The following is a 24,297-nucleotide window of genomic DNA, read 5'->3' as shown; positions in this document are numbered from 1 at the left end:
AGCAAAGAAAAAACAGATTGGGTTTGATGTATGACACGAGATGAAAACAATCTTTATTCAATATATAAAACACTAATGATCGCCTGATACTGGACTCCTGTAACTGATGTTCTTCCATGACGATATTTTTCTCTCTAATAACCACATCATTAGGGATTCTTTGTAGAATGTTAAAATCTATTATCTCTTACTAAACGAGAAACGTCCAATTTACCAATAGCGATTAGTGATACCCACGTGATTACTCATTCATTTTCAACATAAAGAGCAACAAAGAAACAAGGGTAACTAGAACGTATACTTAACAATTTATGGACCATTTGTTACTCGAAAAAGCATAGGTTCAGAATAAACAAAACGTTTTAAAAATTAATTATACAGTAAAATAAAAAGGTATAAAATGCAACAGGTCCGATGCTAGCAGGTGAGTCGGGAAGGCCACCCTCCCTTAAAATGTCGTTAGCTCCCCAAACTAATGTTGTTCATCAATCTAATTTTAGATTTGGATCAGTTATATACTTCACTGCACTCCTTCCCCCTTGCCCCAATTTAAAACAATAAACAAAAAGTGGAGCAGGGATGGAACCGTGGTATGTCTACTTACCATTATAGTTCAGATTGAATATATCAAATACTGTTCTTGTTATCCATAAATATTGTCTTTATGATGTATCTTTCATGCATAACTTCCAATAAATGTTACTTATGACAATGTTAAAATCTATTTAAAACCTAATTTTTCCTATAAAAAAGATTTGAAATAACTCTTCCTCCAAAACACAAAATAATCATACGAGTGTCTCAATCAACGTTTTATGTAGGCGCATAATACATTATTCATCTATGTGCTTTAGAGAAGGATTTATTCAACCATAATTTCTCTATTTCTACGTCTTGAATGTTGTTTAAAAAAAAAGTCTTACAGCTTTTAAGAGTGAAGTAAAATTATTAAAGGTTATTTTACAACAGTTTTATTTTTTGTTAACTGCAGCTGTATGACGAAACAGAAAGCCATGGGGCGAGAGTAGTAAATCCCATGCGATGGTATTTTTTCGTTTAGTGAGGGTGTCAAACAAGTAACGGACGTTGAGATGTTTGCTTAGAGTTTGTTTTTAAGGAAGTTTAGGCCTCGTGTAGGACATATAAGCTATCTTTTTGAATATGGCTGATAGCGCCAGCGAAAGTGATAGTAGTTCTGTTGATGGTGGATTAATGATGCCTCCATCTCCAGTAACACGTGAACAGTTTCAGAAAAGGAATGAGTCCTTACTTCAAGAAAACAAAGTGTTGAAAATGGAAATCGACACTTACAAGCAACGAGTCAAAAGTCTTATTGAAGAAAATCGAGCTCTTCGTCAAGCAAGCGTAAACATTGTGAGTTTAATTTATTAATGTAAAAAACTAATTTGTATTTTGATAAGTAATTGACATGCCAATAAGTCTACTTATTATTAACTCTTGACAATCTTGATTGCGTTTTGCCCTGTCACATATGAGATTGGTGACACCGATAATGAACATTTGTCTGTTCCTACTCCATGATTCATGTAAATGCTTCAATCTCTTTTTCTTTTTTTTTGTTTGTAGTTACTATTATTAACACTAATAGCAATGCTGCCTATAAACATTTACACTTGATATTAACTAATTACTTAATTCAGTCAGATGCATTGATTTCTCTACTATGCAACATTGACTGGCTTCCCTGCAACATTTACTGATATAAGTTGTATTTTCACTCAGAGTTCAATATGTCAGCAGAAAATAGGTATATAGCTGATAGTCAATATTAATAAGGAAAATTGTATCGAATTTAAACTTGAGATGCTTTTGCTTGTCCAATCAAGTTAACAAAATAGAAATAGGTTTATGGTCATACCAAATATTACATAAACTTTATTATATATCTTGGATGTTATACCAGTGTGAAGGTTTCAAATAATGGTATATTTACTAAATGCAATGTACTTAAATCTATTTAGGTATATCATTAGCAGTGGGAGGGGTTGGTTGCTATTTTGATGTCATGTTGTTTCATATGGTCATCAAAATTTGGAAGAACCTGTTTAAAAAAAATAAAATAAAATAACTGAAAACATCTGTCAGTGTATTTATAGGTAAGTAACAATACTAAACTAGCTTAATGCATAAAAATGGAAAACAATTTTATTCTCATGTAATGTGAACATTTTGCATTAAATCATGTCATTTTAAAACTATGAAGTGTTTACCTGGATCAGTGGCCAGTGCTTGTAAAATTGCTGATCAAGTTTCAGTTATGGACATAGAGGTAATATACGAACACTTAAACTTATCTTACTGGAACTGGACCTCTGCCACAATGAGTCATGGTGAAAAGACTGGCTTGCATGTAAGTTAACTTTGCTAGTATGCAGAAGTTATCACAGTAAGAATCTTGGCTTTTGAGTAAGTTATTCTTGTGTGAAGCCAAAGTTGAATTGGAACATTCATAGGTTAGGTAGACATATCTTTTAGCATAAAGTATATGCATATACCATTGTATCTTGTTACCAAATCAATTTAATAACAATTCAACTATAAAAGAATTAGATTGTTACATTGAAACTATGTTGCTTCAATTGTTTGTTAAATTTCTTGCAAAGATATGTGGAAGCTGTGTGTTCTACTTGTCCCTGATTTTGAAATGATAGACTAAATATCTTATCTAATAACCACATTTTCTAACTATATATCGTGAAATTTGTATGGAATGCAATGTAGAATTTCAGCTACACTTGTGTTTTGTATATTATACAAATATCACTTCGCGGGCTATCTGCTGAATCCACCAAGGGAAATCGAAACCCTGATTTTAGTTGTAAATCCATAGACTTACTGCTATACCAGCAGGGTGCTTACTCTTTTATACCTTAAATATTAATAATAAAGTTAGTCACTTAAACTTGTACTTTCACTATTTTTACTAATTCTGTAACAACACATTCATCCTAGGAGTAGCACGGTAGTATGTATTTTATAACTTGGCAATAATCTACTTTCAAAATTTTTTGAAGTAGAGACAAATATATACATGGAGAGATTTGAAACAAGCTTGAAATGCAGTATGTGTGTGAAATTTTCTAAGTAATAGTTCATATCAACATTACTTCTTTGTCATTGCATAAAACATCACAATAATTGACATTTTTTAATTTTTTTTTCACAGTTTGAGATTGAAATATTTTTCTATTGTCATCACTGTAAAATAATTTTTCATTTTTTACATGTAACTTTTTGTAGATGTAACTGAAAAAATTTTAGAATTAGAGACTTATTTTTATATTTTTTATATGAAAATAAAGGAGATAAATATATAGTATATAACTGGCAGTCTTCCACAATTATCTCTTATTTTTGGTATCACATATACAGCTCCAAAACTGCCAGACAGTGTGAACTTTCTTGATATGATGTTATCCCATTAACTGAAGACATGCTACAATAATTGTATTCAAGTTACATACCAATTTGTTTTAGTGAAGACCAATATTGGAAGAAAGTGCTGTCAAAACTAAAACATTTTTGTACTCCTTTCATAGTTCTGAATAAGGAGTACAAACTGTTGCAAAGTATCATTTGTTCTGAATAAAATATATGAAGAAGATTTATTAACATGGGTGTCAGATTAAAGGACTGACGTGAAAGAAAACCTTTAATCATCTTTGAGTTTGTGTCCTTTGTACTTCTCTCAAAACTTGAATCAAAATTAAATCTTGCACTGATGAGTATATAGCTGAAGTCTTCAGAGATGTTGCAGACAGTGTTGAACCAGAGAAGATCTATGCCTTGGTCAAATTATGCAAGTGTACTGATAGTTGCACTAAAAGAGAAATATTCTCACCTGTCTAGCTCACATGTTGTGATCCTGCTTGTTGAGGACAATCAGAAATTCAGAATTGTGAATGAATGTGCAGAAGCAAGCAAATGGACTATAAAGTTTTACAAGAAAAAATAATTCCTCAATAAGTATTCAAACATATTTAAGTTTAGGTAAGGGAGAGAGAGAGAGAAATTGCTCATTGGGGATCAGTTATGCAATTCCATGGTAGTCTTACAGGTCAGCATCTTCACCCTTGCCCATATTCATAAAATACGTGCTGGAAGGAAGTTTTTCTGGCTGTAATTGAGTGAAGTGTTGGGCCTGTTGCCTCTAGTCTTGATTACTATTACAAATTTTAAGATGGCTAACCATATCTGTTCAAGGTTGTAAACATCTTGAAGAAGATGGCAGTACTTTTGAAAGAATTTTTTGAGGTAACCACCTTTGTTAACAGCTAAAGAACGATGTTTGATATTTTTCAAGTTGCATGTTGGACCCAAAATAGAGATCAAGACTTGTAGATAAGTGAGCAGTATGGAAGTTTAGGCACAATAATAAAGGTAGCTAAGCATATTCCAAATGTGGACCTTATTGTTATTTCGTATGATTTGGCTAAATAGAAAGACTAGACACAAATTATGAGATAGAGAAGCTTGAGAAGTATTTGATCTTTGGCACAATGAAAAGGATGTTGGGTATTGTCAGTTGACTAAACTTGCTATGCTAGAATTAAACATTCCATCTACTGCCAATGTACAGAATTGCTAAACTTCTTGCTGCACACCATAATCTGCACTTATTGTAAAATGCCCTAACGAATGGCAGCAGTGTTGATTAAAAATGAAAAGCAAGTTTGGGAATTGAACTATTGGAATTGAAGACTGGAAATCAATAAAATGATTTATGAAGATGAAAGATCAAGAAAAGATGCAATGAATAAAGACTAATTCTGAATGTTACTACAGAGATTAATGATTTGGGAACTATGTATAGTGACTGTTCGGGTTTGAAGTTTTTTGTTTTGTTACAATTAATAAGAAATACTAAAAATTAAATTAAAAATCACTAGAAAGAAAAATAATCCCTACTATATAATTAATATGCTTTGAATTTCAAATCAAGAAAATGTCTTCAGTAAACAGGTTACTGGAACTAAGATGTTTAGCTTTGGCATTATTTGTTAACAGCAATATTTTTAGATACTAATATTAAATAATTATTCCAATTTTGAACAAAAGAAATAAATGTTGAATTCTTAAGAATGCAGAATTGTAGGGAAATTAGATTCCTACATGTCTTAAATTATTTCATTCAAATAACTCTTTTATAATTAATATATGTTAATTATATATGGATTTTAAGTGTGATTGAAAGGAATTGATATATTTTTTAACAAATTAATTAGACATTTAAAATTTTGTCATTTATCTATCATAGGCTCTTAGCATTTCCAACTGCTGCTTAAATAATTAACAATACACATGAGATACCAAATAAGTATTAGAAGTTTTATAACACTTTGCAGCAAAATTTCTGTGCATCTTCATAACACAGCATATTTAAAGTTTGTATGTTTAGCATAATGTTATGTTATTCATACATCTATTAAACTTTCTTTTAAACTTGCTCAGGTTTACTGCCTACACAAGATCAAAGACAACCCATTCCATAGATCAACCACCATATTTGAAAAAAAAACTGTATTAGCTTAAGATGTCTTCTACCTTGCCTAAATTTATATTAGTGTACCTTAGTTCTATAATTCTCACTGTTAAGTGAGGAAGATGTTGATGCATCAGCAGTATCAATTCCTTTTACAGTCTTAAATGTCTCAATTAGTTCCCCTTTAACTCTTTTTTTTCAAAAGAAAACAATTTTAAGGATCACAAGCTCCCCTCATATGACAACCCCTCCATCCCAGGTACCATTTTAGTTATCCTCCTCTGAACCCTTTCCAACAGTTCACTGTCTTTCCTAATGTAATGAGCCAAAGAGGTAATATGATATTCCAAAATTAGCCTAACCAGTGACCTGTGCAATGAAATTATAATGTCTTTAGACTTGTATTCAATATTTGTGTAGGTACAACTTAAAATTCTATGTCCTACCACTAGCAGCAGTACACTGCTTGGATGGCATAAGAGACTGATCAACCTTTACACATAGATCCTTTCTTTCATGGCACTGTTATGGTTATTCCCAACCAAATTATACTTATAATTCAAATTATGATAATCCACATGCATTATTTTTGTATTTATTATAATTACAACTCTTCTGCCATTTATTTGCATAACTCACAAAATTATGTAAATCCTTTTTTAAAGTAGCAGCATCCTCTTCATAGTTAGCAACACCTAAAACTTTTATCATCTGCAAATGTAAGTAATTTATTCACTATTTCTTTATCAGTGTCATCGATGTAAATCAAAAACACCATTGGTCATTTGAAAGAACCCTGGGGTACACCACTTACAGCATTAATCCAGTTTGACTGAACTCCATTTCTAACAATCTTCTGCCTTTTTCCATCATGTCATTCTTCTATCCAGTTAGTTAACTTGGGGAAATATTATCCAGGGGCCTTATTGATTTTTAAACTTCCAAATTTTTTTATATCAAGCTCAGAATTAATGCAGTCACTTTATTCAATCATTTCCACTTACCAGCTGGACAAGATGTGAAATACTACTTAAATCTTCTTTAATAAAAACAGAAGAAAAACAAACTTAAAAACCTGCAACATTTTGTACTTGCCAGATATTAGCCTTACTTTATTGTTCCTCAAGGCTCCTACCTCAATCCTAACATTTTGTTTATCCTTAATGAATTTAAAGAAATAGTTACTGTTAATTTTTACATTTACAGCCAACCTTTTCTCATTCAGTCTTTGTGATGTCCTAATTTAATGTTTCACTAATATTCTTGATCCTCTGTAATCTTCAAACTCTCATGTCACAGCAGTAAATTTAAACTTTATTTCTTTTAAACTCTGTAAGCTAATCTATTTTTTTAGTTGCAGCAATTCATTTCTTTCTAGAAGGAGTATTTTTACCTTGGATGTATAAACATTTATCTTTTAAATTTTTCCACTACTGATGAATGTCTCCAAAAACTGCATTACCTGTTTAGAGGACTTGCAATCCTAATTTTTACATCAAGGTTGCAAGAAGATTGTGACATCATTTTAGGTTGTCAACTCAACAGTTGGTATTTAGAAATTCATGCCATTTTCATAGAAATCTACCATTGAAAATAAATCATCTGACTTATCTGCATTCATTCTGATCTTGGAAGGAATATACAGTACTGATATTGTATAACAAATCTGAATGTATATTATTTAAGTCAGTATCTTGCTTCTCACTTAGTGTTACACTTAATACTTTTGTTTATACCATTTTTACTTGTTGATTTGTTTATGGTAACCCTTTTTCTCCAGTAATCTTTGTTAATTAACTTGTTTGGTTATTTATTACATATAACAAGCAAATAGTAACTGACTTTTTTTATAAACCCCAAAGTACAGATAAGTAAAATTAACTTGATAATGAAAAATTTTTCTTATAGTAATAAATTTTTATCCAGTGGTAATATCATCCACAAACTATAGGACACGTGTTACGTGATGTTAATGTTTTATAAATGTGTCTTAATGATAGCGTTAAAATAGTATTTACAAATTTCAAATAAAAATTTAAATTTTGAAATGATAAAAACAAATTTGCCCTTAAAATGTATGAAGATCATATTTTTAGCTGTAACTTTCTCTAAAATTTAGATGTATATAAAATATTAGTCTATAAATTTATGAAATTTCATTATTTAATATAAATAAACCTAAGGAAAATGTGATACCCAGCTTCCTTTATATTTGTACTTTAAAAATAAATCTTAATGTGATGACTTCTGAATTATTGAATAAGTCTCAGGTTCTTAAACAAATGGTGAATCATTGTTTTTGATTATGTAAAATTAGGTGTTAACATTCTTTATGTGTTATTTTTCTTATGTAATGTGGTTGCCTTTGAGTTCTGCAGTCTGTATAAAATAATTATGGTTATTTGTATATTTTATATTAAAGTATTAATTCAGAAATTACTTAAGTATATTTAATAGTTGATATTATTAATGATATAGCAAGCCAAGGCTGAGCAAGAAGAAGAATTTATCAGTAACACGTTGTTAAAAAAGATCCAGTCATTGAAGAAAGAAAAAGAAGCCCTTGCCCTAAACTATGAACAGGAAGAGGAATGCTTAACCAATGATCTGTCTCGCAAGTTGAATCAGGTTTGTAATGGTAGTAAAACTTAATGCAAAAAAATAAGCATTGTTAAGATTAAATTTGGAAAAATGTGTCATTTCTGAGGGTTGTATATTTAGCTGGTCATAACAAAACATTGAAAAGTTTTTTATAATATTTGTCCTCTTGCTAAGCTATTCTCAATCTGTTATTTAGAAAATTAAAATATTGTTTATTATTTATATGATAACTCTAAGTTTAGTAATAAATGTTAAAATTCAGTGTCTCTCACTTATTTCTTGTTGTATTAATTGTATATATTATTATATCACAAACTTGTCCCCTGAGCAGCTGCTGTTTAATAATGCTTTAGATATGATAAAGGTTTGAGCCCTGAATATATGCTTTATGATGGTTTTATTAGAGATTACAAGATGGCTGAATATTTTAAAAAAAAATTTCTTTTTTAAAAGTTAAGATATAAATATTCAGAGCATCTAGTGAGAAGTATTGTAATTGATCTGAATTGATGAATTAATGAAGTCTTGTGAAAGTAGAACCTTGATACTAGTGGAGTGCCTCAGAAATCATGACAAGGCCCTTTTTTTTGCTATTTTCTCATTTATTAATACATTAATGATATTGATAACTAGTAAGTTAGAGAAAGTGATATTTCCACTATGATAAGGAAAAAAAAAAAATCAACAGGTATTTGTGATACTTCTCTTGTCAAGAAAGAGTTAATAATAGATAAAGCACCAGGACCATAAGATTCTTCTGAAGGTTTGAAAGAATGTAAAGGATCAGTTAAGTAAGCCCACCCTTTCTCTCTCAATTATTAGTTGTAGGTCAATAGATACTAAGTAGCTGCCTGAAGGTTGGAGAGTTCTAATGTTACTCTTATTTTTAAAGGACTGTTTCCTGCTTCTTCGACCCCTTCGTATGGATTCGTGTACTTGATGAGAGGACCTTCCAGGGAAGTTTGGTTCTTTCACTTTACCTCCTCTGGGATCTAAACATCCATCCATGTGTTTGCTGTGCATGGTGACCCATAAAGGGGAAGAGAGGATCCTGGTGATTGAAGGGTCCAACCCTAACACACAACTTTGGCCTTGAATTCCTGTAGATGGGTAGCCTTGGGGTGGCCCCTCTTGGGTCAATTGGCTGGTCCACTTGGGCTAAGGCCAACCAAGTACCAGTGTTGGATGTTCTCAACGGATGTTGTGGACATTGTATCTGATGCTGGTGTTTGGGTATAGGGCTAACAAAACCATGGCATTGCTACAGTGTCCTTGTTTGACATTGTAATGTGTCCTCTCATAGGGCTCTATGGTGATTGGAGTCAGTGGGCACTGAAATTTCCTTTTTTATTATAGATTCTTCAAATAAAAACTTAAATAAAATAGTGAAAAATAGTCCATAGGTAAACGACCATGTCTTGAAGATTCTGAGCATCAATCTTCAACATCTGTAACACCTGTTGTACCTCATTTTCTTATCCTAAATTCTCTTTCAGACAAACCTTTAGGGCAAATGTCTCCCTTTTTTATTCAGAAGGGACTAGAGGGACTTGCTGGCTTTCCAAAGTCAGTAAAGAATCTTCAATTTGGTGACATATTGGTGGAAACATCCACATCTCAACACAGTGAACTCCTCTTCAAAGGTGACTGGGGATATACCTATTGAGGTTGCACCTCATGCTACTTTGAATTCATCATGAGGAGTTATTGTTGAGAGGGATTTGAAGAACATCCCTGAGTCGGAGATTCTTGTTGGTTTCTCCACTCAAGGAATTTCTGCAGTCAGGCATATCTCCACTCGCAAAGATGGAATTGCAGTGCCAACCAATGTCCTCATTCTGACATTTACTTCACCACATCCGCCTGCCACCATCAAGGCAGATTATCTTAATTGCAGGGTACAGCCATACATTCCAAACCCTCTCCGATGTTTCCAACCTCAGTGGTTTGGTCACTCAAAGATGCATTGTTGTGGTTCCTTGATATGTGCTCATTGCAGTGGCAAGGACCATGATGCATATGAGTGTGAAACAGACCCTCATTGCCTCAGTTGCAATGGTTCTGACCCATCCTAATTTCATTCTTGCCCTAAATGGTTGGAAGAAAAAGAGGTGCAGTGTTTGAAAATGATTCATAACATTACTTATCCTGAGGCTCAAAAGTTGCTGTCCACCACTTCATCTCGGACGTATGCTGCTGCACTTCGTTCCATTACTACAGTGGGAGTGCAGACAGATCTCTCTATGTCTCCAAAAGAATTGTTCCCAAAACAAATAAGTCTTTTGACCTCTATGGTTAAAAAAGTTGATTAATCAACATCAACACCCATCTCTGTCCCTTACATACATTCCAACAAATCCCAAGATCCACTTTCTTTTGTTCCTAGTACAGGCATCTCCTTGGATACATCTTCTCCCACCCCAAGATTCAAAACGATCATTCACTGGAGTCCTTTTCCAACAGCAAAGACCTCTCCAATTGATCCAGGGCAGGATTCATGGAGGTCAATAGACCTCCCTTGAATAAAAACAGTAAAGAAAAAAGACATGGTTGTAAACAGAATGGTTCTTCACCCAATTCACCTAGACATAAATAAAAATGGCCACCTTGAGACAATGGAACTGTTGAGGTTTATGTTCTACTCTGGATGATGTCAAAACACTGATTGCCTCCTACCATCCTGTATGTCTTTCCTTACAGGAAACATTTCTGAAACCTTCTGATACAGTCACCTTTCAGCAGTTTTCTTTGTACAGAAATGACAGGCTGTGTGATGGACCAGTGCATGGAGGGATGGCACTGTTGGTTGATCAGCGTGTGCTCACCCTGTCTTTACCACTCGTAGCATACCATCACTGTTTGTTCCCTCTACCCCTTGCCTGGATAGATGTATGATCAATCAGACCTTGATGCTCTCATTGAACAGTTGCTGTCTCCCTTTTTAATAGTGGGGAACTTTAATGGACATCATCCCCTCTGGGGAAGTGTTGATATTGATAGGAGGGGTTGCTCTATAGAGCGTTTGCTCTCTGATCACAACCTTTCTCTTTACAATACTGGTTCTTCCACTTATTTTCATGCACCTGGTCAGTCCTTTATTGCTATTGACCTCTCAGTTTTCTCCCCTTCACTATTCTCCCAATTTTTTATAGAGGGTTGATAATAATCCACGAGGCAGTGATAATTTTTCTATAATTTTGAGAGAGACTGATCGTGGTTGATGTTACCCGACCCACGTGCCCAGGTGGAAGCTGGATCACACAAACTGGCCCTCTTTCACTGCTCTTGTGGAACTTGATCTTGCCATCGTCTGTCAGCCATCAATAGATGACTGTGTGGCAGCAGTAACTGTCTGTATTACACAAGCAGCTGCTCAATGTATTCCTAAAACCTCAACATGTTTTCCACAATATCCTCATCCATGGTGGAATCTTGCCTGCCACATGGCACTGAAGGCTCAAAATGGGCCGGGATACTTTCCTTAAATATCCCACACTCTCAAACTCATTGCTTTCCAGCAGGCCTGCAAACATGCTAGGTGGATAAGATGTCAAAGCTGGAAGGAATCTTGGATTAAGTTCACAACTAGCATTTCTTCTACCACTAGTTCCAAAGATTTGAAAGGTCAGTCAGCAATATAATTCTGTCCCCCTCTCATTCTTGCTCCCTGATGACCAGGAAGTAGCTGATACCCAGATCATTGCCAATACTCTAGGTGGAAGCTTTTACTGGGTATCTAGCACTTCTGCTTCTTCCTCCACCTTCATAGCCATCAAGGCTCAGGCACAGCGATCACCTATTTTCTTTCGAGTTGATTGTCTCTATGACTATAATCGTCCCTTTACACTGATGGAATTCAAACTGGCCCTTCATCAGTCTGGCAGTACATCGGTCAGATCTGATGATGTACACTATAAAATGCTGCACCATCTATCTCCTGCTTCTCTTGCTATTCTTCTGATTATCCTGCCAGATCTGGTCAAAAACAATGTTTTTTCCTGATGCCTGGCACTAGGCTATTGTCCTACCTTTCTCTAAGGCCTGGGAAGGATCCCAAGATTCCATGAAACTACTGTCAAATTGCTTTGACCAGCAAATCAAAACTTCCTCTCACCCACGCAGTGTGGGTTCCAACAACAGCACTCTACCATGAACAACCTGATTTGACTTGAAATGTCAGTCAGAGAAACATTTCTCAGATGACAACATCTTGTATCAATATTCTTTAACATTGAGAAGGCTTTTGATACAACATGGAGGTATGACATTTTGTGAGACCTCCATATATATACGAGTTTCGTGGCCATTTGCCCATTTTTATTAATTTTTTAATGGACAGGCAATTCCAAGTTTATGTGGGTTCAATATTTTTGCATTCTTTTCGGCAGGAACTTGAAGTCCATCAGAGTTGTATTTTGAGTGTCACACTTTTCATTATAAAGATTAATGCCAAGACTGAACAACTCCCTCTTACTGTTGCAAATGGGCTTTATGTTGATGACTTTCACATCTCATGTCAGTTGTCGAACATGAGGTATATTGAGCAGCAGCTACAGACTGCCCCCATTCATTTTCTGAAGTGGACCACAGCAAACGTCTTTAACTTCTTTCTCTCTAAAACAGTTTGCATGCACCTTTGCCCTGATCCTGAACTCCATATTGCAGAGATGCCAACTATTTCAAATTACTGTAGACAGTAACCAAATGAGTGTAGACAGAGCCCTTTCACAGTTTTAGTCCTTTTAGATTTTCCAGAAACAAGACAATCTGGTGAATGAAGCCTCTTTTTCTCCATCTTGTGAATGATCACATTGGTGTTTTTATGCCGCTTAGAAAATGAGAAATACCCATCTACGCGAGTGCTAATTGGCTGACAAGCACTGATGATGTAACTATGGATTCCCCCACATACCCAGTATGGAGAAGTACCGCACTCAAACTATTGGTAGACATCGGAGATACAAATAATTTTTATTATTTCAAGCACAAACATGATTATTGCAAGTAGCCATTTGGACTATGTCTTTTATTTATTATAAAATTTATTTGTATCTCACTAGAAATTTTCTTTTCACCCCTTTCAAAATCTGGGGGAACAATTTATCACTTTATTGTATAGGCCTATATAATATATAATAATTTGGGAGTTTCAACAACTCGTAATATTTGTCTGCATGAGCATATAGTCGTAATGTATAACCAAAATTGTAATGATTATGCTCAATTTGTAATGGTTGGCATCTCTGGTATCGATGAAGTTGTGCTGCCTATGGTCCCTGAGACAAAGTTCTTGGCTTATCTTTGACCATAGACTGACCTTTATACCACACATCTAGCAGCTACAAGTCGAATGTACAAGAACACTGAACATCCTCCGTGTCCTCTCTTCCACCACTTGGGGAGTAGTTGGGTGTTCAGTACTAAAGATATATCGTGCTCTTATTTGATTAAAACTTGACTATGGATCACTGGTCTATGACTCTGCCAGGACCTCAGCCTTAAAGATACTGGACTCTATTCATCATCAAGGACTTTGGCTCCACACCAGGGCTTTCTGCACTTCCCCAGTTCAGAACTTATACACAGTCTCATGAACCTTCTTTGCACCTCTGCCGTTTGCAACTGCCTTTACTATATGCTTTGAAAGTTCATTCCTTACCAAAGCATCCCACCTGGGGTTGTGTTTTCCTTCCTCAGTGGGCCATACTTTTTCAGAAAAGACTATCTGCCATTGTTTCTTTTGGCCTTTGTATCCAGGTGCAGTTGAATGAATTGGGTCTGTCCTTGGATACAGCAATGTTATCAGCCCATCCCACCGTGGCTTATTACAGTCCCCAAATGTGACCTATCTTTAAGTCATCTGAGAAAAGCAGACACTCCCAGTTGGAAATACTGTATATTATTTGCTGAACACCTTTCGAACCATCCTTCCATTTCTATTTATACAGATGGTTCAAATCAAGTGACTGTGTGGGCTCTGTCATGGTTTGTTCTGGTTTGGTGGTTGCAAGCAGAATCCCTTCTACAGCTTATGTGTTCACTGCTAAACTGTATGCCATTTCTCTTGCCCTGGATCACACAGAACCTAAGCAGTACCCAAATTGCACTATTTATACTGACTTGCTTAGTTCTCTACTGGTCCTGGAATCGCTTCACATTAGTTCACACCCTGTTCTTGCTGATATCCAAAACTGACTGGCCCATTTCTCTTTAACATCTACTTCTGTCCAATTTTCCTGGACGCCGCACCTTATTGGTATTTGCGGGAATAAATTTGCCGACACTGCAGCTAAATTTATCTGCTCTGGCACTATCAATGTTGTGCGTGTTTCATACATGGACTGTGGTCCTGTATTTAGGGCTCGGCATCATGCCAGTTGGCAGTCGACTTGGAGTGAGCAACGTGAAAATAAGCTTTTCCAAATAAAAGCCTCTATTGGACTTTGGCTGTCTTGCTTCCATAAGGATCGAAAGAGGAAGTTGTTCTAAGTAGTCTGTGCTATGGTCACAGTTTTTAACTTGTCGTTTTCTTTTATCTGGGACTGATGCACAAATGTGTTGTCTGTGTAACACTCAGGCCACAATAAGCCACATTTTACTGTCTTGCCGTCATTATAACTCAACAACAGCACTGTTTTAAATATGTTATGTCCCAAGGTTTATCCGTAACATTAGACAGTGTTATTGGTGATGGTGACACTGTCCACCTTAGAAATGTTTTTAGTTTTTTAAAAGCCATTAATCTTTTTAATGCTATTTAAGTGTATTTTAAGAAGCAAAGTGCATCTAGTTTGATTTGAAATTAGAAAATGACTGTAACATCAAATAACTCAAATCCAGGACAGGAAAGGCCAACTTCAGGTGACTAACTCTGCTGTTTGAACCACCTGTTAGTTATCCTAGTGAGTTATAATTAAAATTTTGCTGCAAGTCTTTTAAAACTTTTATTACTTTACTTTCTGAAAATGGCCATCACGTCAAATACCTCAAAACCAGGACTGGAAAGGCCAACTTCAGGTGACTAATGGTGGTTTTTGAACCTACCTGTCAGTCTTCCTGGCGAGTTATAATAATTACAGTTATGCTACAGAAAGTTCTTTACAACTTGTATTACTGTAGTTTTTCTCTTACTGCTGTGGACTAGATGTAAAAATTGGATTTAATGTTATTGTTTTTAATTCAAAAATTAAACTTTGTTTTGTTTTACCTTAATTTCCTTTTATAAATTTTAATAATTTTACTTTAATTTTAACTTTTCACTGGATGTTTGGTGCAGATAGCCGAGTTGCTTTGCACCATAAAACACCAAACCAACCAACCAACTAACCCTGCTTCTTTGAGTATATATTGTTGTTAGGTGAGAATTACTTCTGCTGCATCAAATACTATAGTTGTGCCTGCTTCTACCCTTTTGTTGTACTGTGCTGCATGATAAAGGAGTTAAAGAAATTCTTAGTTTGTAACCATATCGTATCTTAATGGAAAATACCAATCATATGTTTTTCAGGTAGCAATACTAAAGTACCTCTTCTCCAGCATCTAACTCTACATCATTATTCCAGACTTAAGGATCCATGAAATGTTTAACTCTACATGCATTGGGGTTGGGGGAGTCAAAGTGTACAGACCATGACCTTCTATAAAAATCCATTCAATATGATCACATATATTAGTTTACCTTGCATTGTTAGTTTTGCAACAGTTTATGATAGAAGAGTAAACTGTAGATATGCATTTTGGAGGTTTTAGAGGTTATGTAAGTGTAACCTGCCAATTGTATGATGGACAAAAGTTCACCTTACACTCTTACTTCTCAGAATCTGAGTTAGACTTACTTCATCATTGCATAGGAATAAGTTGAGTACAGATACTTTTGTAATACATTTGAGTTTTTTACGTACAAATGGCTTTACATTTTACTCAAAACTTGCCATATGTGGTGTAGGTATGTTTAGTCAGTATTCCTTTTGCAATATGGGCTCAATCCAGTGGACTGATTCCAAGCAAATTCAGTCAATGAACAAACCCTGTCAAGATACATAGTTTAATGAGTGTTTTTGAAAGGGAATACTGAAGTAATTGGCACTTTTTTTTCTTAAATAATATAAACATTTCTTTGCTCATATGTGCATGTAGTGAGAGGCTATTCAGATCCTCTACATTACATCACCTGTGAATAGGGTGCATTATATGAGCTGCACATTCATAACAATGGCTGTAATAGTGCATATGATAAGTTAATTTCACATTCATTATGAAATAATTTTGTAATCTTAAATTACCTTAAAGCAATGAGTATCTCATTTATTTTATCTATTTATTAGGACACTGATATTCTAGTGGAAATCTGTATCTTCCATATTAACATTTTTTTAAGACATTTAAATTTAAGCCTTAAGGTTTGGATTTTTTTGTTAACAGAATTTCTGGACATAGAGATTTTCATTAATGTAGAAAGGGTATTTCATGCTTAACCAACACAAGAAAATAGAAAGTGGTGTTCTCTCTTCTAATCAACAACATTCTCTTGATGAATTCAGTATTGCCTATTTGATGCAGACTTCTGGGTACTTTCTTGGAGTGAGTAGATGGTGACATACTTTCATCCTTGTCACTCATACTCTCTTACATACTATCATAAATGTATTTCAAACTTTAACATTGTATATGAGTTAGTTTCTCAACTTAAAAATAAATATGAAAAGAACACACCTAAATCTTAATTTTTGTCATTCATGTGGTAAGTTGAATGCAGCACTGGTTAAAATTAGATGTTTGTAATGTCAAAATACTACATCTCTAGTTTCATACAAATTAGGAACTCAAATTACCAATATTGACAAACTGAAATATAAAATAAAACTCGTGTCTTTTTATTTTGCTGATATATGACTTATATACTAAAACAAACATAATGACCTTGTTCACCTCTTTCCATATATACTTCAATATATAGCATGTGAATAACCAATCAACAGCTTAGGATGCCTTTCTTGTAGTTTTCTCAGTCACCTTTAATCTGTTAAAAGGCTACCATGTTCTTTCAAACCAAAATTTCAAGGAGGTTGGTTGTCTTGAGTCTGCTCCAAGATTCTGGTTTTTTTAGACCTAAATACAACTTAGTTATTAGGCTTGGTAAATTATAGTGAGATTCTATAGTATTGTTGTAGTTAGTTATGTTTTTTTTTTTTTGTTTATTCAACTGTATATATGTGTAAAACTTAAATATTTTATTTCATATCCTTCACATGCAACACTTTAAAAGGCTTAGCAACCTATATCGAATAACAACTGAGTTTAAAGGTAATAACTAGAAGAGATAATGGTTTCCTTTACTTCTTAATTTATTGCTCTATATTTTAAGAAAAATAAGTTTAACAATTTATTTCTTTAAGTAATAACCTTATATATGTATATAATGTATAATGATTGAAATGTGGTTATATATTACAAAGTACTAATCCACTAAAATATGGCCAAGACAGTGTCACTTTATGAAGACTAAAGGTCAGTTTTATGTTGTTGAATATGGTAATATAAGTGCACATGCTCTGTGTCAATGCAAGGTATGTAATGTTAGCCAGATGCCACTGGAAGATCAATATAATTATAAAATATATAACATTATAGGAGTTAAACTACTTAGACTAAACTTTCATATTTTAGTGTTATAATTTATAATTAGTCTACCACAAAAAAGCATAATTTACTTAATTTCTCTATAATGATTATGATGTTCATCAAATTTACAGATCTCCTATAGCAGGGGTTCCCAACCTTTTGGCACTCGTGACTTGAAAATGTAATTGATGAAATAAAATTAATGTTATCCCAAGCTACTTCTAACAAGGCTACGCGATTCCCCTGCCAAGGCTTTGCGACCCACCGGTTGGGAACCCCTGTCCTATAGTTAAGAGTAGGGAAAATAACAGACAAAATATATAAAGTCATACTGAAAACAAACATTTGAAATGTGTTTAGGAGGTTTTAAAGATTAAACAAATAATGAGATATTATTAAATCACAATATCACTTTTAATCACTTAGCACTTGGACTAGTTATTAAACCGACTCTATTTTCACTAACAAATCTTTAGCAAAAGTACTTTATTAAAAAAATCTTTTTTGTTGTTATTTTTTAATAGTACAAACGAAATTAACCTTAACTAAAAAGTCTACCAGATTTTGTGAAAATGCAGACATTGCATCAAAATTTATAGTATAAATACTTGTGCAAATGAAATAGTACATACTATACCAAGCCCATTATGAAAGGATTAATATATTCATGAGAAATAAAATCCTTCTAAAAATTCTATTGGTTCTTCATGTCCAAACATAATTTTTATTTGCTTTATTGTTGTATTAGTAAGAAAATATGAGTAGCATAATGTAGCTCATGACTTTCATAGACCATAACAACTACTTAAATTTTCAATACATGTTTTTACTTCATGTAGAATTATACTTCATTGCATAATTCAGTAGTATCTTCTTTCTGGGTAATTCTCAGCAGTTTAAGAATAGTCTTAATATTTCAACAGGTATGCACACTATTTCTTTCATGCACATCTGTATATAAAATATAGTTGCAAGTATTCATGCATCATGGGTAATTATTCATCTGACTATGTGAGCAACATGCATAGCAAAAAAATCTAGCATTTTCACAAATCATAATCAATTCAACATGGTAGGCTAAAAGCAAGCTTTCCAGGGCAGAAAATACTTAGTTTCACATCATAGTTTATGAAGATAATATAAGACATTAATTTTAATTTCTACAACCCATGAAGTCATCATTTGTTTCTCAATAGGCAGTAGATATTTGTATTGCTGACATTTTAAAATGTCTTAAGAAGTACAAATCATTGGTTATTTGAAAGGATGGAACTCTTCTAATGTAACATAACCTGTCATGGACGATTTGTACTCCAAATTTTTGTTTTTACCCTGAGAAAAACTAGGGTGTACTTTACCCTAAATGGTGAAAGTGAAAGGGTACATTGGTCAATAAATTGGCATTGTTACAGCAATGTAAGGTAAAATAAATATTAAATACAATAGTTTTGTATTGCATATTAGTATAATATAGCTTTTAGACTTTAAGGTTGCAATTTGGAATGGCAGTTGAAAGTTAACAGAAAACTCTTTAATGCTTATTTATTATTTATTTGTATTTAATAACTATTGAGGAATTCATGGAAAAGTTTGCACATGTCAAGTAATTAGCTCTCAGTTGAATGTTTTGCCAATAAATTAGTAGACCATGACCAGCTAACTGCTATAACATTAAGTATTAAATGAATAATATACTTGTATATTAATGTATTGAAATTTGATGTTTATTTTTACATATTCAGTTAGAAGTAATATCAGAAAATGTACTTATAAAGTATACACAAAATGTGTGTGTGCAAAGTATGAAAATATGAAAGTCACAATTATTATGAGCTGCAGTGCTTAAGCTGGAAAAATATTTAGGACATACAAAACAACATCACTAAACATTTCATTAGTAACAGATTGTAGTAGAGTGTTAAGAATTGTTATAACGTTCTATCATTGGACAGGTTCTTTTGCATCATTTGATTAAAATATTAAATCCACATAACAATAAAGAATTAATTTCTTCAGTAATGTCTGCTGCAAGATATATTCACTTTAGCAAAAGTTATAGACCTAAATTCAAAAACATTTAAATGGAAACTGTGATACTGATGTATACCTAAATTAGTTGTACATATTTCAACAGAAATTCCTCGTTATTTGATCAAGTAACTGAAAAGATGCAATAGCTCTTACTACCAACCTTCAACTGAATCACTTTCTGAATTAATATACAGATTCACTTATGATCAAATTTATATTTTACCCTTGTTTCTATATACTGCATGAAATTTCTAGGTTATTACATCATCACATGATGACACTTCAAACAAACATTAAATTTAAAAAATACATAAATATAGAGTTTTTGTTACAAAACTTTTTAATTATGTTAATTTTGTAGAATTTTATATTACTTTTCTGTCAGTATCTAAGGTTAAGCTGACTGGTTTAAAACAAAATTACTGATACGTATTTCAAGATCAAGGGTTCAAATTCAATTGTTAATAGCTTCGTCAAGAGAAAGTCCAGCTTGAACAAACTCTGGAGCAGGAACAAGAAGCCATGGTCAACAAGCTAATGCGAAAGATTGAAAAATTGGAAGCAGAGACTTTAGGAAAACAGGCCAACTTAGAGCAGTTGAGGCGAGAGAAAGTGGAGTTGGAAAACACATTGGAACAAGAACAAGAAGCCCTGGTTAATCGCCTGTGGAAACGTATGGATAAGTTAGAAACAGAAAAAAAGGTGATAATTTTCACTACCTTGTCAGATGAAGTATATCCATATTATCTTTAAATTAATAAAAACTTTTGATTTTACTTCCCTTTGTAACATTTTAGCATTCTTACATAGCTAGTTATTCAGTCTCATTTATTCGTGAGAACCATTTTTCCTGAGGTATGCTGGTCTTGGTGCCGTATGGGCATCATATTTCCAATCTTATTGTTTTGGTTTTAACCAAAAATTGCCAAATATTAATGTAAAATATTTTATTAACTAAAAAAAAATGTTTTAAATTTTCTTGCATTTCAAAACCTGGTATTAAGAAATTGGGAATCATATTCAGTGATATTTTAAGAGGAACAAAATTTTTTCCTCACATTAAGCCCAATATATCATTATACTTGTAACCATGATTAATGTCCCAAAAATAATCAGCTGATTGAAATTAGTGTATGTAATTATTCAAACTACCCAAGTGATCACAATATTATTACATTTCATATTATTTTTGATTAATTCAAAATTGTTCAGTTACTCAGTGTTACCACTAACAAAAATAATCAATTAATCAAAATTGGTGTTTCCAATAATAAGTGACAAACCCAAAATATTAAAATAAGTATACAATTAAAGAAATTTTTTAATTAAAGCCAATCTTTGGTCCCTAAATGTTGATTCTACATGTTTCAACATTTAACCCATAATTACAAATGAACTTGCAAGACCTGTCATATTGATCCCTTCTTAACTAGGCATTGTAACCTGCATGTAGGTTTACCATTTCTGCATGATTTTCAGAGAAGATCCTACCATATTCTTATGCAGATATTTACTGGAACTTTGACTATTTAATACCATAACATTTTACTACAAAGTGGGACCTATTCGGTCATCTCAACTGTTCTATCCTCTAAACTAAATTAAAATAAGTTAATAAATAAATAAATAACACATTTCAATCAGCTCTTCTATTTCATATACTTATCAAACTTTTTTCTTAAACTGACTTAAATTTATTGCCTCTGCAACATCCAAAAACAACCCATTCCAAACACCACCCTGTTAGAAAAGTAATATTGTCTCAGCAGATGACTTTTACCCTGTCAGGATTTATATTTGTGTCCCCCAGTCATACTATTCCAGCTGATAAATGTGAAAAAACAAATGATGTATCAACACTATCAATTCCCTTTACAATCTTAAATCAGATCCTCTAATTCTTTCTTTTCAAGAGAAAACAAGTTGAAAGATTTCATCCTCTCCTTTCATGACAACCCTTCCATCCCAGGCACCATTTTAGCAACCCTTTTCTGAGTCATTTCTAACATTTCAATGCCTTTCTTAAAGTAAAAGAGTTCAAGACTGAACATAATATTCCAAATGTGGTCTAACCAGTGATCTATACAATGAAATTATAACTGCTTTTAGACTTGTATTCAGTATTTCTGTAGATACAAACTAAAATCCTATTTGCTCTACCACTAGCAGCAGCACACTGCTTTAGACTGATTGACTATTACACCAAGATCTCTTTCTATTATAACACTGAAGGTTAATCTCATCCAAATTATAACTTAAATTATGATAACCCATGTACATTCATTTGCATTTATTATAGTACATCTGCCATTTATTTGCCCAAATCACTAAATGATTTAAATGCTTTTGTAAAGCAGTAGCATCATTTTCATAGCTAGGAATGCCCAAGAATTTAATGTCATCAGGAAATTTGAATAATTTATTCACTATTCCTTTATTAGTGGCCTTGATGTAAATCATAAAAATCAGTTATCCTGACTGAACCCTGCTTGTAACATTATTTCAGTTTGATTGAACTTTATTTATAACAACAGTTTAATTCCATTTGGCCACTCTTCTGTCAAATTTGATAACTTATCTCCCATACCTATAAAGATAATTTTTGTATGGCTTCTATGTGGCAATTTGTCAAATGCTTCCTGAAAAATCTAGATACACCAAATCTACACCCTTACCCTTTTCTGCATAAGCACTAATCTTTTCAAAGTATCTAATATTTGTAAGGCAAGATTTTTCTGTAGTGTTGACTATCAAATAAAGTTCTAAACTTTGTTAAATTACTTTTCAGAACATCTTTTAACAGACTTTTTCAAACTTTTCTCACAATTGACATAGGACTAATGGATTTATAATAACTGGGGAAATGTTTATCATCTCCCTTGAATACAAGTTACATTAGTTAGATTCCAATCCTCTGGTACCTGTCCACTATTCAAGGATTTACAAAAAATAGAAAGTGCCACTAAACTGTTAATTTAGAAGTGTCTTAATTTTACTTACCAAAATTACTGTATCTAGTTATTATTGTTATTTAACCTAAATTACTAAAATTATAACATTAATATTAATAACTTTCTGAAATCTATAACAGTTTAAGGGCTTGACTTTTGAACATCCTTCCTATTCAGTTATGTCCTCATAATGTTTAAATTTTATTATTTCTAAACATTTGCAGATATTATTGGTTCTAATAATTAACTCTTTGGTTGAGCCAACATCACTATATTTTACATTTGTGTTTCCAATTATTACTATTTTCTATTCTAACTATCCAAGTAATTGAAATATTAACTAATAGGTATTACTTCTTTCATTGGTGCAACTGCATATGACAGTATACATGTTCTTCTTATAAACAGCATGCAAATGTGAAAATGTGGCTTACTGACCACTGATTATATAACTAGCCACAGTAATGCTTGTTGTTCATGTTTATCATGTATGTATCTTTAACTTAATGTATTATTTATTTATTACAAGCTACAAACATAACCAGTGTTACTTAGGGTGAAATTGCTTTAATAAAAAGAAATTAATAAATGGCAACTTGGCATTTGTCTTTATTTGCTAAAAAAAATTGATTACTGAATAACTTACCCATTTAAGTGTGTTTGTCGGAAGAACAAACATGAGGTCGGTCTTTAAGTGCCACTGAAACACTTCTTAATATAGTAACCATAATTTATTGATTTCTTATTATGTTTTTCTATAATGTGTTCTTTCTAAACTTCCTTCTATATCAGCAGCAGCTTGTTTTAAAAGCTTAGTGTTTTTGTTTTTGTAAAGTGTAAAACCAAAGATGGAATTTTAAAAGAATTCTGAAACATCTGTAATTAGATTTTTCTTGTGTTACCATGTAATATTTCTTTTTATGATACTTCAGTTTCCATCTTATAACTCACTGTAATCTCTGCAAAGGAGTCATCTAATATTATCATAAGTTTTTTTACTAAATAGTAAATGTTACTGCCTTTATTTTTCTAGGGTTATCTGCCACAGTCTGAGATAATTTATACTAGTTTTATGATGTGAAATCTAAGGTCAATTATTTTAATTAAAAACTAGTTCATTTAATTTTGAGCATAGTAATCTTGTGCAAATTCATAGGGATAAATCCATGGGATGTAATCATATATTCAGCTTGTGTCAAGTTTTGTACAAAACTGCATATATGATGCATTTTCATGTATAACAGTGTAGAGTTTAAAGTAACTTAATCTTGCTCTTGAATTTTATGCTTTGTGCAATTAATATGTTCACAGAATGTTAAGGGCTAAGCTTGATCAGCCTATATCCAGTTCACCCTGTCCTCGTGAAATAAATGATTCAGGAGAAACTGCAGCTAACCTGACCTTGCATATCCAACGACTGAGAACTGAAGTGGAAAGATTGAAAATGCAGTTGTTGAATGCTCAACAAGAACGTATGTTTAAATTTATACATTTTAAAATGGATAAATGGATTGTCACCAAATTATCTCGATTTATCAATAAAACCTTACACTATTAGAACATTTTAATTCCTTTTTCCTTTTATATTTT

At 32.9% G+C, this 24,297-nt stretch overlaps 1 protein-coding gene across 1 annotated transcript in view; it reads left to right on the top strand.

Annotated features, from left to right (window-relative positions):
- Nucleotides 1–819: 819 nt before the first annotated feature.
- LOC143229523 (coiled-coil domain-containing protein 6-like) overlaps nucleotides 820–24,297 on the top strand; it is a 35,140-nt gene continuing 11,662 nt past the window's right edge. Inside the window, exons 1-4 of the mRNA XM_076461985.1 lie at nucleotides 820–1,374; nucleotides 7,982–8,131; nucleotides 20,225–20,456; nucleotides 24,018–24,179. Coding sequence (XP_076318100.1) covers nucleotides 1,162–1,374; nucleotides 7,982–8,131; nucleotides 20,225–20,456; nucleotides 24,018–24,179 — 757 coding nt within the window. The 5' untranslated portion in view covers nucleotides 820–1,161. The remainder of the gene's footprint in view (nucleotides 1,375–7,981; nucleotides 8,132–20,224; nucleotides 20,457–24,017; nucleotides 24,180–24,297) is intronic.

The sequence above is a fragment of the Tachypleus tridentatus genome, chromosome 10 (genome assembly GCF_004210375.1).
Source record: "Tachypleus tridentatus isolate NWPU-2018 chromosome 10, ASM421037v1, whole genome shotgun sequence".
Taxonomy (NCBI): Eukaryota; Metazoa; Arthropoda; class Merostomata; order Xiphosura; family Limulidae; genus Tachypleus; species Tachypleus tridentatus.
This window is presented reverse-complemented; position numbering and strand designations above follow the sequence as displayed.